The sequence below is a fragment of the Apodemus sylvaticus genome, chromosome 7 (genome assembly GCF_947179515.1).
Source record: "Apodemus sylvaticus chromosome 7, mApoSyl1.1, whole genome shotgun sequence".
Classification (NCBI taxonomy): domain Eukaryota; kingdom Metazoa; phylum Chordata; class Mammalia; order Rodentia; family Muridae; genus Apodemus; species Apodemus sylvaticus.
This window is the reverse complement of record NC_067478.1, coordinates 64,028,548-64,042,608: the sequence shown is the minus strand read 5'-3', so window position 1 is coordinate 64,042,608 and position 14,061 is coordinate 64,028,548. Positions and strand designations below refer to the sequence as shown.

General features: G+C 48.0%; 1 protein-coding gene and 1 long non-coding RNA gene across 3 annotated transcripts in view; one reads left to right on the top strand and one right to left on the bottom strand.

The window, feature by feature from the left end:
* Positions 1 to 134: 134 nt before the first annotated feature.
* Hacd3 (3-hydroxyacyl-CoA dehydratase 3) overlaps positions 135 to 14,061 on the bottom strand; it is a 37,979-nt gene continuing 24,052 nt past the window's right edge. For both annotated transcript variants that reach the window (XM_052188030.1, XM_052188031.1), the window contains exons 7-11: positions 8,317 to 8,444; positions 5,408 to 5,520; positions 4,079 to 4,185; positions 3,472 to 3,603; positions 135 to 1,568 (exon numbers count right to left, since the gene is read on the bottom strand). In XM_052188030.1, the coding sequence (XP_052043990.1) occupies positions 1,492 to 1,568; positions 3,472 to 3,603; positions 4,079 to 4,185; positions 5,408 to 5,520; positions 8,317 to 8,444 (557 nt within the window). In that variant the 3' untranslated portion in view covers positions 135 to 1,491. The remainder of the gene's footprint in view (positions 1,569 to 3,471; positions 3,604 to 4,078; positions 4,186 to 5,407; positions 5,521 to 8,316; positions 8,445 to 14,061) is intronic.
* Positions 11,685 to 12,788, top strand: LOC127688913 (uncharacterized). Its single transcript, XR_007978788.1, has 2 exons — positions 11,685 to 11,776; positions 12,693 to 12,788. It is a non-coding gene; the product is annotated as an uncharacterized LOC127688913 (long non-coding RNA).

The window sequence follows — 14,061 nt, the reverse complement described above, 5'->3', positions numbered from 1 at the left end:
ATGGGATTTGCACAGGGATACGGCATAGTTGACTGCAAAGCTGAACTGCCAGGTTTGTCCCACAGTCAGTGGAAGGAACGCACAATCGTTGACAGAGGCTGCAGACCTGGAAAATACTCTTGGGTGAGATGAGGTGTGTCAAATCAGCCAGTTTAATGCTAATCCACTCTGGGCTCATCGCAACAGCAGAAGTCTCCTCCCCCCACCCCCGCCCCCAACAGGGGGAGTGGAAGTGACCACTTTCATGTTCTTTTTCTGGTGTTACTTCACCACTTGGTTTACATGAAATGTGGTAGAGAGACTGAAGATGTCTTATACAGTGGTCAAACCCAAGGTGTGTATTCTGAATCAGATCCCCTTTTAGGGGACTTTCCTACAGGAATCCTGGTGATTTCCCAGCTCAGGTTCCTACTGCACACAGTTTTTTTTTTACCCAAAACAAACCAAAACAGGCTGTAGTGGCTCTCGCCTTTAATCCCAGCACTTGGGAAGCAGAGGCAGGCAAATCTCTGTGTTCAAGGCCAGCCTGGTCTACAGAGCAGAGTTCTAGGAGAGCCAAAGCTACACAGAGAAACCCTGTCTTGAAAAACAAAAACAAAAGAAATCTAACAAGGAAAAAAACAGTTCAAAAATCAATCAGAAATACACAAGTAAATGGACTGAGCTAGCCCCAAGAATTATAAATTGACTGTCTGTGTGCAGCCCAAGACAGCTTGTAGGTCTATCTGGCCTACTTCAGTGTTCGTGTGTGCCACAGGCATCATTACCACAGTGGAGTCCTGCCTGGCTCCTGATCTCTGTTCCCTTCTGAGCCCTGCAGCCATTCACATTTGGAATTTATAATCTCTGTTCTGCAAGTAATGCTCCCTTTCTCCAGTGTGGCAGGCAGTTCTGATTTAGCTAGGAATGAAGTAGTCATGGTGTTCCCAGGTTCTGATTGCATTCTCTAAATCACTCTGCCTCTTCGGTGCCTGGTAAGTGCTATAGTAATAAATGCCTTTAGCTAAAAGACATCAAATACGATGTGTTCTCTAGCCCTACTCTGACTCAAAAAGTGTCAGTGACCATATTTCCCTGATTTTTCAAAACGTCAGTGCTGTCCCACTGCACAAGTATTGGCTTGGTTATAAAATATTTTGGGTCATTTTTGACAATCTACAATGGGAAAATGTAGTCTTGGGCTTTTTTTTCGTTTTTCACAAGCAGTAGCAGAACGACCAAGCTCTAACTGTGAGGGCACAGTGCCTGTTGGGAGGAGCAGACATGAGGAAGCCACCTTTGTCATTAAATACACAAGAATGAACTTGTCAGATACCAGATATCCGCGTCATGCAAGTACAACACTAAGATAAAGACAGATTCAGGAATGTTACTGGGAAAGAGAGACAGCCTTACTTTAAAAAACAAAACAAAACAAATCCTTACATCAGTACAAGAAGTAAAACAGTAAGAATCATAGATTCTGCTCAAATGAAGCTACCAAATTTATCTTCAGTGGAGCTTTTTCTTCTTTTGTCCATACCGCCGCCTTCGTTGTTTATAAAGGTGACGAAAATTAATATATAACCCTGGGGGGGGGAAACAACTGATTAGAAGCACCCAGTGACAGGGAAGTGAGGAATCTGCTGGCTGCGTCCAGGCTCACAGCACTAAGTCTACTGCTCAGATACAGCTTAACCCACAGCAGTGCTACGCTAGAGGTGCCCAGCCCCTCCTCAGGACCTCTTATTGCAAGGTTAGACAAAAGTGACCCTTGTCTAGTGAACAGATTCTCAATCTAGCTTTCTATCATACTGTATTTCATGCCATAATCTGTTCATCTGACTGTCTCATTCATGTTTTGACACATTTTAATATTGATACGGTCATCGATATAGCCACCCTACATAGAAGATTAAATTAAAAACATTTTTTTTTTGCCTGTTTCCCCCCCACCGTATACATGTAATGAATGTCCAGATCAGAGCTGGAAGGCTATTCCAGAACTTACTCTTTTAAGTAAGCCTCAGTCTAGAGGTACAGTGCAGTGCGAGAGGAAACAGGATTTCAGATGCAAGTTTCAAGTCTACTTAACCAGTAAGTTCTGTAGCTTAGCCTCACTCCAGTTCCTTCAGATGTACAACAGGGATAAAAACACTTCACAGACTTACTATGGAAGAATATGCATAAAAAATTCCTTGATCACTGGGTGGTGGTGGTGCACACCTTTAATCCCAGCACTTGGGAGGCAGAGGCAGGCGGCTTTCTGAGTTTGAAGCCAGCCTGGTCTACAAAATGAGTTCCAGAACAGCCAGGGCTATACGGAGAAATCCTGTCTCGGAAAAACAAAACAAACAAACAAAAAAATTCCTTGACCTATGAACTACCTGGTTAAGACCCAAAATTATGAATTTTGGATTGACTTAATTTTGAATAATAACATGCACATATCTTTCTATTAAGCAACACTAACAAAAAAGCCAAGTAATAGGGTCAGTGCATATTAAAATATTTCCACTCTTTCCTGGGGATAGGACCTTACTCTTTATCTAGCCTTGAACTTCAGGCATCCTCCAGCCTCAGTCTCCTGGCTGCTGTGATTACAAACGTGAGCCAGCACACAGGATTTTGACTGTTGTTGTAATCTGGGGACTCCCACACTGAGTGACAGCGGTCACTGGCTTCTTACCTTCTCAGGACATTTGTACTGCTCAGCCTGCTGTTCAGGGCAGTGACTCTAAGGTGGTCATGACTGACCCCTTCCCTCCCTTCTCTCACCAAGCCTTGGCAGTCTGAACACAACTCTTGTCATCAGGGGCTAAGTCTTGATACATTATTCACCGAGAGAACTAACATACTGGCAGTGGCTGAACCCGCTGTTGCCAGCAGCACAGCTGTGTTGATTTAAATCTACCAAGTCAAAGACATAACCTAAACACTAACACTTAAGGAAATCCTGAGAGTTACGAGAGTAATTTAAAGTTTACCTCTTGTTCCTGTTGGTTCTGAGCTTCTATGAATCAATACAGAACTTGTGTTTGATTGAAACCTAAGTTACTGAGGTGGTCATGATCAGCAGGGTGCTTCCCTACAACCCCTCGCTGCTCAGACGCCATCATCCCCCCCTCCCTGCCACAGCTCTACTTCCTCCTCAGCCCCAAGCCGGTCAGAATGGGTCAGAGTGCAGCGGCAGCGGCAGCGTTCTCATCCCCTGCTGTTGCCAGGAAGCTGGTTCATCAGGAGGGTGTATGTGGTATTCCTCAATATCCACAAATATGGCAGAGTCCCACTGACAGAGCAGTCACAATTCAGCTACTGTAGACCTGAGAAAGAGTTCCATATGCAGCACGCTCTCCTACTAGGTCTGTCTGCACAAGTAAAGCCTTTCCCTGGCCACTCTTTCAGAAGAATTATAATAAGGATGCTAAAACTGAACCACTTAGCTATCCTGTCTAAAACATGACAAGAGACATACACATAGCTAGTACTCACCTAAAAATAACATTACAAGATAAACTTGAAGGAAGAAGGAAAATCTGACTTTCATCTTCACTGGGTAGGGCAAAGTAAAACTGAACCTTCCCGACTCATTGAAGACTGGGATGGACTGGATCACTGCCACAGCTGAAAACAAACAGCAAATGGAACACATCAGCGCCCAGCACCTCAGGCCTCACAGCTCCAGGCTGCAGATGTTTCCTCCCCCCTTGTACAGAAAGCTCCCGGCCTTCTCACATTGCCTCTAAGATGTCAGTAGACTGATGAGAGCAGCCCAGCACTGGGTTTCTGTTTCCTCGCCTATAAAATTGGTGTCAGGGGGCTCCTGCCTGATCTACTCATTAGGGGGTTGTCATAAAAGAATGAAGTTACTAATAATAGCTCTCTTTGGAATATTAAGGATGGCCTATAAATAAAAAGCATGCAGCACAGGAGCATCCAGCTTCCAGACCGTATGCAATGAGAACACAGAGTATGGAAAGAGGCCACGAGAGGGGCCTGAGATCTTAGGACCACATTGATTAGACTAAGGCTGGCGGAGAGGAAAACAGCCTCTAAGCCCCTCAGAGCTATACTATGAACCTAAAGTTTCTAAAAATACCTTCTGACAAACATCCCAGGGGGTATAAGGGAATCCACATAGTGTAGCGAAGCCACGTGAGCACCTTCCAGTCCATGTCAATGCAGGAAAGCATGTAGAAGGGGTACCTATGGGGGACAGAGGTCAAAGGTTCGGAGTCCCATCCGAGATGGCATTCCCAGATACCAAGGAGTTAGTCCTCCACCTGTAGCATGTGGCTTTACAACAGAATTACAGTCCTGGGCTAGCTATTCACAAACTCCCAGCAGACTCCATTCCAACTCACAGAGGCTGTGGATTCTACTGGCAGGCTCAGTGTATTCTTCACAGAACCCTTTATTCAGCTACATGCTGGATTCTTAGAAGCTAATTAGCTTCATTCCTTGTTCTCATCTATGTTTCTGGTAGGTAGAGATGCCAAACTGCCTCTGGGTAAATGAATAATTCTATAAAATTATACAAAAAGCCTTTAATCTAGAATCAGAAATGCTCAGTCTTAAAGAGATATCACATGGGGCATGGTAGATGAGCCTTTAAGTCTCACCGCAGAGGAGGCAGAAGCAGCCAGAGCTCTGAGTTCAAGGGCAGCCAAGGCTACCCAGTGAGACCCTGTCTCAAAAATGAAAAATTAAAAAAAAAATCACAAGAAATTAATTTCTTCCCAAAATGTTATCGTCTTTGTAACCATCATGCTGGAGGGTACAGACCCAGGCACAATAAGACATGGTCTAGTCACCACTGCCTCTTCCCACTGTACCATGAACCCTGCCAAATTGTCACTCTACACCCTGAGATCTGGGGAAGCAATCTGCAGAAGCCCCACAGCGTATGACACAATGGGAAAAAGCAGACAGTATGGGTGAGGGGTTAAAAAAGGAACACTGCTTAACTGGATAGATTTTTGTTTTGTTTTTGAGAGTCTCAATGTATAGGTCAGACTGACCCAAATTCATGGCAATCCTCCTGCCTCAGCCCCTTAGAGTGAAAAATATAGTTAAGATTAGAAAACTTTAGTAAGAGCCCTCAGGAAAGTTCTCTTAACTAACCCATCCAGCCTGGATTGCTGCTTCAACCTTGCCTTCCTTCAGACTTTTCAAGTCCTTCCTTCTCTCCTGGATGGGCCTTGGGTCTTCACAACACAGCAGTGAGAGCTTGAATTTATAGTGAGATGGGTCTTTCATTCTCTGGCTCTCTTTGGTCCCTACAGTCTAGGCTATCAGCAGAGCTTTAAAACGGTCTGTCTTAGCACTGCCAAGCACCCTGATAGAATCCTCACATGTGTAATCCTAATGAAACGTCCAGTCAAAGCAGTAACATACACTCCAGAGATGGGAAAGCATTTGTACCCACCTGAAAATTTCAATTGCGCTCCATGAATAAAACACAAAGAAAACCACAGCTTTGTTTTGCATTTCTTCCATGGTGCCGAAAACGAGAAACAGAATAAAATTTCTTCCAAGAAACTATTAAAAAGATCAAAAAGAGAGAGGAAATTTAAATATTGTATGTGTCTGTGTGTGCACATACCTATATATCAGTCTGCACTCCCACAGCACATGCATGCACTTACAAATGCTCCCTGTTTTAAACTCTTTTTTAAAATGTTTTGTGCGTGTATGTGGGTGGAAGCGAACTTGCAGAGTCAGTTCTCTCCTACCTCTTTTTACAGGAATCGGACTACGGTTGTCAGGCTTAGAGCTTTTACCCACTGAGCCATTTCATGGTCCCTTGTTACAAACCAGTCTTTCTAGATAAATGGAAAAACCTTTTAATACGAGCATAAAACTGGTTCTGGCTCCACAAAAGGGAACCAGCCTGAATAGAAACTCCATCAACTTACATAGTTTTAGGAACCCAATTACATTTCGAACATAAAACATGTTTCAGAGATAGAAATCCCAAGGATTGGTTGTTTGAACAAATGGAGAGATTTCTGTTGTAAAAATATTATCATAGTTGTCTCCAAACAGACAAGGGCTGCTTTAGCAGGCAGCTGTTACCCAGGGTCCAGGAATCACGCTCTTCCTGGTAAAACAGGAGCATTCCTCTAGTGAAATTCTGAGTAACTTAGTATATCCTAAGCAAGCTTAGTAGATCTTTTACAACACAGTTATCTTGTCTCTCCAGTATCAACAGCACACACACACACACACAAACACAGTATAAAGGACACTGCCAATAGGCATGGCACCTCCATAGCCCACAGTAAGGACAGAGCATGACAGCCGCAGTGATCGACGTACTGACTGTATGTAACACCATCCTGTGTTTAGCATTCAAGTGTACCTACACAACCTAGACTGTGCATGGGGCCTACAGAACACGCTATTTCGTGGAATTTTAAGATTTTTTTTATGTATATTATCTATGTGCTACTTGCATGTGGGTGGTTGTGGCGACCAGAAGGCAGCATTCAGTTCTCTAGAGCTGGAGTTACAGGTGGTTTAGAGCCACCCAACATGGGTAGTAGAAACCAAACTCAGGAGACAGGAATTCTATTACAGATCCTTCTGGAGGTCTCGGAGTCTACTGTTTTGTTTTGTTGAGACAGATCTTACCAGCTACTTTATGCTGGCTTTACACTTAAGACCTTTCCATCTTAACCTCCCAAGTGCTGGGAGCTTATGCCAGCTCACAAACGTATATATCTCCTTCCTCTAGAAAAACTGACACTTAAGACAGGTTTTTACTGACAAGACTTGGGGTGGAGGCACAAGTGTAATTATGTCACTGTCACGGCAGCTCTCTGGAGTCCCTGCTCCATGAGGGAAGGCTCCCACTTCTCTGCATCACATCTCCCATATCTTGTGACAGTTTACAAGGAGCTTGTAGTTCTGTAGTTTTGCAGATGGGTGTTTGGCTAAGCTCTGCATGCCCAGTCACCTCCTTTCTTGACCCGATCATCACTGACCTGGTGTTTCCTTCCTGAATCTACATTAGGATATTCATGCATATTCACCCAGCCACCTACTCTGCCATGTGTCTTCAAAGAGAATTCTCTACAGTGTTTCTGCAAAGCCAAGTAAACACATTTCAGTCTACTGATCCACAGTTATTTTATACGGAAGCTATTCTCCACCAGACCACTGAGTTATCAGGTCCCAGGCCGGACTCTAAGCTTTCCCCACAGAGCCTTGAGGCAGCTCCTCCCCTGCTTCCTAGGCTTTGTCTCCTTGCCTTCTTACTGCCTCTGCTCAGAAGCCAGGAACATCACTGGAGTTGCCCCTGTGAACCTCAATACATAAGTACTTCAGTTAACCTGAGGCAACCTTAGCCCCCACTTCTCAGTCCAAATAAGCCCCATCCAGGCGCATAACCTGGCCAGGCCCAGAAGCCTCATACCCACCATGTCCTACATGGAAGACACTCCTTAGATAGGTAGTGATTCTGAGCCTATCCCTCACACTTGGAAAAAAAAAAGACCAAAACCAAAAATATCCCCTGAATTCTTACTTATCATGGTTCTTCACATACAGGATATATAATATTACTGTATCACACACTACCACTGTTTCTTTTGAAACTAAATGGACAGCCTCTTCCTAAGGGAAGAAAAACCCATTAAGTAATGAAGTCTGTTGCATTAACTACCTCTTACCATGCAGCTGACACCGTGAATGCACGCTGAGAGCGGACAAGCACAGTGCACACACAATCAGCACTTAGCTGAGACCAGTGACGATGCCTGACTGCTTGCCTATACGGTTGGGCAGGGTGCTCGTCAGAGTATATGACCTGCTAAGAAACAGGCCAAGGACAATAACTAACTAAGGTAGCACAGGGGTACTGGAGGGAACAAAAACCATTTCCAGTTGCTAAGCTTTAGTAGCTAAAGCCACCTAATCAAACCAAGAGACCAGCTTCACTGATTTGCCTGAAAATCAAAATTCCCTAGAAACTTTTTATAATTTTATCATTTCACAAAAGTGTGATAAACAACAAAACAGGCCAGCAATGTGAAAATATGCCTTGGGAAATACCAGTGCTTTAAAATTTTTCCTTCAAGGCCAGGCATGGTGGTGCACGGCTTTAGTCCCAGCACTTGTGAAGAAGGAGGATCTCGGAGTTTGAGGACAGACTGGTCTAGAGAGACCCTAACTCACTAAAATGAAAAAAATAAAACCTCCCTACATGCTGAAATGAAATACTGTTAGCCTATGCAAGAAATTATGTTTAATAATTGGAGCATGGCACATTCTGACCTATCCACCGGATACATACTACAATCTTCCCATTCCTCGTTCTCAACTCTTCCATACCTGGATGAGAGCAGGCAGCACTGGGGAACTTGTGACCCCAATTGCAGCATTGAGGGTTTCCACGAGGGCCAGCATCTGGCAGAAATACATCATGTCAGCCACAGTGTGGAACGTGTCATAGAAGGACTCTAGGGTACAAGCACACAAGATAGTCAGTCCACGTGATCTAGCAGAGGCAGCTTCCACCTAGACCACGCTTTAAAGGAAGAGAACTCGGGAAAGGAACAGACAGGGTTCACTTGTTTCTTTCTATCCTAAGCCAGGACAGGCTTCAGGACTCCCAGAAGGAACTCTTTTATGTCCAGAAAGTGAACACAAACACCCTGTGTCCCCTTCTCCTGGTTAAAAAAACAAAGTCAAAGGCACACCTAGCTCTCATTCTGTTACTGTCTGTTGAAAAGAACAATCTGTGTACAAGACAAAATGGTAATTCTTTCCAGATCAATTACCTCTTCTAATGTAACGCTAAATCTCTATCATCTATAGCATATGAGCAATCAAAAATTCAATTACATGGAGATAAAAGTATTCAATAAAATTAGACTGCACGAAGGCTGTAGAAATGGCTCAGCAGTGAGATGCACGCTTCTCTGAAAGAGGACCCGAGAGTGGCACCCAGCACCGTGTCAGGCAGTCCACAAACACTTGTAACTCCAACCCCCACAGATCCAACGCCCTCTTCTGGTCTGCAAGGGCACCTGACATTCATTTGCACATACACATACTTGCACACACACTTTAAGAATTAAATCTTTTTAGAAGTTCATTATTACTGCTGCTGCCATTGGAGACCAGAGGATGCATCTGGTCACCTGAAACTGGACTTGTAGATATTTGTTCCATGTGGCTGCTGGGAATCAAATCCAAGTCCTCTGAAGAGCAGCCAGTGTTCTTACCACTGAGACATTTCTCCAACCCCTAATAATAAAATCCTTAAAATTAGATTTCAAAATCATTAACAGTGTTTACACCTTTAGGACTATTAATTCTTAGAATTTTGAGAATCTATCCTACCTAAAAAGAGATAATAATTTTTAAAGTCCCTATTAATACAAGGTTGTCCTCTGAAACATCTCTAAGAACATTACTGTACAAATGGTCTAAATTTCTAAGAGTACAAATTATTTGATAAAAATTCAAAATGGCCACATGAGGCTCACACATGGGCAGCACTGTGAGGCTCACACATGACAGGACTATGAAACTCATACATGGCAGGACTGTGAGACTCACACAGGCAGGACTGTGAGGCTCACATATGACAGGACTATGAAACTCATACATGGCAGGACTGTGAGACTCACACAGGGCAGGACTGTGAGGCTCACATAGGCAGGACTGTGAGGCTCACATAGGGCAGGACCGTGAGACTCACGCAAGCAGGACTGTGAGGCTCACACAGGCAGGACTGTGAGACTCACACAGGTCAGGACTGTGAGGTTCACCCAGGGCAGGACCGTGAGACTCACAGAGGCAGGACTGTGAGGCTCACACAGGGCAGGACTGTGAGGTTCACACAGGCAGGACTGTGAGGTTCACACAGGGCACGACTGTGAGGCTCACACAGGGCAGGACTGTGAGGCTCACACAGGGCAGGACTGTGAGGCTCACACAGGGCAGGACTGTGAGGCTCACACAGGGCAGGACTGTGAGGCTCACACAGGCAGCACTGTGAGGCTCACACGGGGCAGGACTGTGAGGCTCACACGGGGCAGGACTGTGAGGCTCACACAGGGCAAGATTGTGAGACTCACACAGGCAGGACCGTGAGACTCACACAGGCAGGACTATGAGGCTCACACAGGGCAGGACTGTGAGACTCACACAGGGCAGGACTGTGAGACTCACACAGGGCAGGACTGTGAGGTTCACACAGGGCAGAACTGTGAGGCTCACACAGGCAGGACTGTGAGGCTCACACGGGGCAGGACTGTGAGACTCACACAGGCAGGACTGTGAGACTCACACAGGGCAGGACTGTGAGGCTCACACAGGCAGGACTGTGAGGCTCACACAGGGCAAGATTGTGAGACTCACACAGGCAGGACCGTGAGACTCACACAGGCAGGACTATGAGGCTCACACAGGGCAGGACTGTGAGACTCACACAGGGCAGGACTGTGAGACTCACACAGGGCAGGACTGTGAGGTTCACACAGGGCAGAACTGTGAGGCTCACACGGGGCAGGACCGTGAGGCTCACACAGGCAGGACTGTGAGGTTCACACAGGGCAGGACTGTGAGACTCACACAGGGCAGGACTGTGAGGTTCACACAGGCAGGACCGTGAGGCTCACACAGGCAGGACCGTGAGACTCACACAGGCAGGACTGTGAGACTCACACAGGCAGGACTATGAGGCTCACACAGGCAGGACTGTGAGGCTCACACAGGCAGGACTGTGAGGCTCACACAGGGCAAGATTGTGAGACTCACACAGGCAGGACCGTGAGACTCACACAGGCAGGACTATGAGGCTCACACAGGGCAGGACTGTGAGACTCACACAGGGCAGGACTGTGAGACTCACACAGGGCAGGACTGTGAGGTTCACACAGGGCAGAACTGTGAGGCTCACACAGGCAGGACTGTGAGGCTCACACGGGGCAGGACCGTGAGGCTCACACAGGCAGGACTGTGAGGTTCACACAGGGCAGGACTGTGAGACTCACACAGGGCAGGACCGTGAGGCTCACACAGGCAGGACCGTGAGACTCACACAGGCAGGACTGTGAGACTCACACAGGCAGGACTGTGAGGCTCACACAGGCAGGACTGTGAGGCTCACACAGGCAGGACTGTGAGGCTCACACAGGCAGGACTGTGAGGCTCACACAGGCAGGACTGTGAGGTTCACACAGGCAGGACTGTGAGGCTCACACAGGCAGGACTGTGAGGCTCACACAGGCAGGACTGTGAGGCTCACACGGGGCAGGACTGTGAGGCTCACACAGGCAGGACTGTGAGGCTCACACAGGCAGGACTGTGAGGCTCACACAGGGCAGGACCCTGAGACTCACACAGGCAGGACCGTGAGGCTCACACAGGGCAGGACCGTGAGACTCACACAGGGCAGGACTGTGAGACTCACACAGGGCAGGACTGTGAGGCTCACACGGGGCAGGACCGTGAGGCTCACACAGGCAGGACTGTGAGGTTCACACAGGGCAGGACTGTGAGACTCACACAGGGCAGGACTGTGAGGTTCACACAGGCAGGACCGTGAGGCTCACACAGGCAGGACCGTGAGACTCACACAGGCAGGACTGTGAGACTCACACAGGCAGGACTATGAGGCTCACACAGGCAGGACTGTGAGGCTCACACAGGCAGGACTGTGAGGCTCACACAGGGCAAGATTGTGAGACTCACACAGGCAGGACCGTGAGACTCACACAGGCAGGACTATGAGGCTCACACAGGGCAGGACTGTGAGACTCACACAGGGCAGGACTGTGAGGTTCACACAGGGCAGAACTGTGAGGCTCACATAGGCAGGACTGTGAGGCTCACACGGGGCAGGACCGTGAGGCTCACACAGGCAGGACTGTGAGGTTCACACAGGGCAGGACTGTGAGACTCACACAGGGCAGGACTGTGAGGTTCACACAGGCAGGACCGTGAGGCTCACACAGGCAGGACCGTGAGACTCACACAGGCAGGACTGTGAGACTCACACAGGCAGGACTGTGAGGCTCACACAGGCAGGACTGTGAGGCTCACACAGGGCAGGACTGTGAGGCTCACACAGGCAGGACCGTGAGGCTCACACAGGGCAGGACCGTGAGACTCACACAGGGCAGGACTGTGAGACTCACACAGGGCAGGACTGTGAGACTCACACAGGGCAGGACTGTGAGACTCACACAGGGCAGGACTGTGAGGTTCACACAGGGCAGAACTGTGAGGCTCACACGGGGCAGGACTGTGAGGCTCACACAGGCAGGACTGTGAGGCTCACACAGGCAGGACCGTGAGGCTCACACAGGCAGGACTGTGAGGTTCACACAGGGCAGGACTGTGAGACTCACACAGGGCAGGACTGTGAGGTTCACACAGGCAGGACCGTGAGACTCACACAGGCAGGACTGTGAGACTCACACAGGCAGGACTATGAGGCTCACACAGGCAGGACTGTGAGGCTCACACAGGCAGGACTGTGAGGCTCACACAGGCAGGACTGTGAGGCTCACACAGGCAGGACTGTGAGGCTCACACGGGGCAGGACTGTGAGGCTCACACAGGCAGGACTGTGAGGCTCACACAGGGCAGGACCGTGAGACTCACACAGGCAGGACCGTGAGGCTCACACAGGGCAGGACTGTGAGACTCACACAGGGCAGGACTGTGAGACTCACACAGGGCAGGACTGTGAGACTCACACAGGGCAGGACTGTGAGGTTCACACAGGGCAGAACTGTGAGGCTCACACGGGGCAGGACTGTGAGGCTCACACAGGCAGGACCGTGAGGCTCACACAGGCAGGACCGTGAGACTCACACAGGCAGGACTGTGAGACTCACACAGGCAGGACTGTGAGACTCACACAGGCAGGACTGTGAGGCTCACACAGGGCAGGACTGTGAGGCTCACACATGACAGGGCTATGAGACTCACACAGGCAGAACTGTGAGGCTCACACGGGGCATGACTGTGAGACTCACACAGGCAGGACTGTGAGGCTCACATGGGGCAGGACTGTGAGGCTCACATGGGGCAGGACTGTGAGGCTCGCTTACACATGGGCAGCACATTCTGAGAGGCCTGGGTCATTCCCTCAGTCACTCCCCATGTCCTCACCAGCCCTGCCTGCACATGCTGTTTCTGCTCTCTTCCTTGCAATACTTCCCAAGCAAGCGCCACTGGCATTCTAGGCTGGATCATCCTCTGTCCTGCAACTTGGAGAAAGTGGGGGATTCCTAGCCCCTGCCTACTGAATACAAACCCTACCTCAGAATCACTGAGACAGCCAAGCACATCTCCAAATGTTCCCAATGAAACCAAAACCGAACCCCAACAACAAAAAAGAAAACAAAGAAAAAAGAAAGGCACTGGCAGATACAATCATTATTGACGTATTTGTAATCTAAATTCTCAGTTAAGAGGGTCTGTAGAAAAAATAAATTACAGTTGAAAATTGATCACCAATTAGCCAACAGGCCTGTTTCACTTGACAGCTTTGGACTAGATCACTTTATAGTCTTAATGTCTTATGCATTTAGCATGCATGTGTGCATGTGTGGCTACACATATGCCTTGGTATACACGTGGTTGTCAGAGGACAACTTGGGGCACTGGTTCTTTCCTCCCACCATGTGGTGGAGCTAGATTTGGGGGCTTGGCAGCAAGCACCCTTACCTTCTGAGCCATCTTGCCAGGCCTACAGCCAGCAGTCTTATGAAAAAACACTCAGCATCCACCACCATCTTAGGCTGAACAAAACGAGGAGCATTCATCTATCTGAAGGTCCCTGTTTTCCTTCCAGGATGATAAAGCTATACTAATCACAGAGAGTAACTGCACCTGAGATGGCTCCACTCCCTCTTGTGATCAACAAGGAGACTGCTGGCACAGGCTGACTGTAAGCCCTCAGGCATGTGGCTTCCCTAGCCTGCCATTGTGCTACCCCAAGTCCATTGTCAGGGGTGTAAAATAAGTCATGGGACCTCCCTTTCGACAGACTCCCCAGCTGAACAGCCCCGGAGTAGAGAGTGCAGGGTCAGGAAGTATGATACTCCACAAGAG